This window comes from Nannobrachium achirus (genome assembly GCF_963921795.1).
Source record: "Nannobrachium achirus genome assembly, chromosome: 10".
NCBI lineage: Eukaryota > Metazoa > Chordata > Actinopteri > Myctophiformes > Myctophidae > Nannobrachium > Nannobrachium achirus.
Genome location: NC_137819.1, coordinates 46,008,854 through 46,011,270, shown reverse-complemented (window position 1 = coordinate 46,011,270; position 2,417 = coordinate 46,008,854). Strand labels below are relative to the sequence as shown.

The 2,417-nt window shown below is 40.2% G+C and overlaps 1 protein-coding gene across 1 annotated transcript in view; it reads right to left on the bottom strand.

Annotated features, from left to right (window-relative positions):
• Positions 1–755: 755 nt before the first annotated feature.
• The window catches only part of LOC308293090 (gasdermin-E-like), a gene marked incomplete at both ends in the record, with an annotated part of 5,342 nt that continues 3,680 nt past the window's right edge, over positions 756–2,417 (bottom strand). Inside the window, 3 exons of the mRNA XM_080735520.1 lie at positions 756–1,004; positions 1,121–1,191; positions 2,179–2,398. Of these exons, the coding sequence (XP_080591646.1) occupies positions 756–1,004; positions 1,121–1,191; positions 2,179–2,398 (540 nt within the window). The remainder of the gene's footprint in view (positions 1,005–1,120; positions 1,192–2,178; positions 2,399–2,417) is intronic.

Below are 2,417 nucleotides of genomic sequence, written 5' to 3'. Positions count from 1 at the left end.
AATATTGCCCATTTGATTTGATTTGATTTATTTGAAAAAGCAGTAAAAACACATACATAACAGCAATAGCATAGAATAGAATGGAATATCGCTATGAAGACATTGGGTGATTATTATTGTGAAATATATGTAGTGGAGTAAAAGTACAATATTTGGATCCAAGATGCAGTGGAGTAGAAGTAAAAGTATTGTAAATTGTAAATACTAAAACTAAAGTACAAATAACTCAAAAGGGTACTTAAGTACAATAAGTAAATGTACTTAGTTACTTTCCACCACTGACAGTATCATGCCATATATGTCTGTTTTCTATGTATTTAGTTTCAATAAAAAGATCGACACCATACACACTGAACTAGCTCTCCTCCCTCCCCAGGTTCTGAACTTGCCTCCACTGTATTCTCCAGCCTCCCACTCTCATACAGCTATGATAGTCTTGATCCAAGGCTAGGTAATCTCCTCTCCAACCTCCCCTTCCTCTCCAAAATCCTCAAACGAGCTGTTGCATCCCTAAAAGCTCAACTGGTGGACTATATAACCTTGACAAATCATTTCAAATTGTAATAGAACTGCTCTCAAAAGGTCTCCGGCAATATTCTACTGTCAAAGTACAATCCTTTGAGATGTAGTGGAGTAAAAGTAAAAGTAAGGAAAATTGGAAATACTCCATTAAAGTAAAAATACCTCAAAATTGTACTAAGTACAGTACTTGAGTAAATGCACTTAGTTACTTTACACCACAGACAAAACTTTCCTTAGTTCTGGTGAGCACACAGATAGGACAGGCCTTGTACTGTGACACACAGGACCAGTGGAAGAACTCCTGCATTGCTTTCTCTCTCTGCCAACAGCCGTCCATCCTCTCTCTTGAGGGTCACATTGCATGTGATGAGCAGCTGTTGCATCCAATGGAAAGCCTTGTCATCCTGTAGGGGGAGGGGCACGGACTCCAGTGGAAGAGGAGAGCTGCTCTCCTTCTGATCCTTTAGATCTAACATCTTCAACTGTGGGAAGGATATGACAGACCAAGCAAAAAGACAGACAAAGAGATCAGTAGGTATATTACACAAAATTAGATACGGAGGACTGAGGAGAGACAAACGGGCCATGTTAGACTGACCAGGGCATTGAAGGCCTTCAGAACATCAGGACTGCTCTTACTCAGGAGGGTCAGCGCTTCATCAGGTAACTCTACAAAAATGCACAATACAGAACTTAGATTACATTATGCAAAAGTTGAAGTATAAAAACATATAGACACAGAGTGATGTGCATCAAAGCAGTTGAAGTCAGCTGCTTTCAACAGGGCCTTGCAATCAAAAAGTAAGAACTGGTGCGTTGTCAAACAATAGTCTCATCCAGTTTAATGTGGTCCATGGTCTGCATTGGTATAGGGCTAAATTGGGGATATTCCCCGACATTGACCCTATCTGCTCTAGATGTACGTAAATTAGAACCAGACACTTTATTTCATACATGTTGGTCTTGCCCTAAATTGGCTGACGTGTGGGGTTTAATATTTGTATGTTTTTCAGAGGTTTTCAATATAAACTTTGACCCATGTCCAACTCCTGCCTTGTTTGGAGTACCTCCGGAGGTGTCACCTCTAACCAAAGCACACTCAGCTAACGTGGCCTATGCCACTCTTTTTTGGGGCTTATTTTACTCAACTGGAAATTGGACTCTGCCCCTGCTTATAGGCACTGGGTTGGTGACTTACTTACTAGGCTGCCTTAGGCTGGAGAAACTAAAATTTAGTGGGAAACCTGACATTTCTTTATGAGAATTGGTCCTTATTTCTATCTTATTTTGATCAGTTCTTCCTTTAAAAGATGATATTTCTATGGCCAAATACTGTTTTTTTCCACCCTTCTTTTTCCCTAAGGTCTGTGTCTTATGGTGTTGATGTTGTGATGGTGGTGTAAAGTGAACAGGTACACTATTTAACAATGCATAATTATTATTCTTTTTAAAGGGGTATTTTTCTGTGTTTTTTTGTTATTGTTTTATGGTGTTTCGTCTTGTGTTTTGGTACGTATTGTCTGATAGGTTGTATGTTGTAAAAAATAACTTTGAATAAACATAATATTTAAATTGTAAATGATTTACCCCTCTCCTACTAAAAGATTTAAGATAGAACTGATTGAGTCTTGTCTTCCATGAGGTTTTGCACCCTACCTTCCATGGCGCTGACCAATAGATGAACAGCAGCCAGAGGTCCCCCTGGACAGCCATCACTCTCAGAGTGACTGTCTGGGTCGGGTCTGGTCAGGGGTCTGAGCAGGTCCAATATGGCACTTGAGTTGCCATGACAGGCCGACAAAGATAGACTGGACAGATCTTCTGATAGATCTTGTTCAGTCTCCACTGCTGCATCACCTGAGCACCACTCCTCCAACTGACAGAAAGACAAAGAG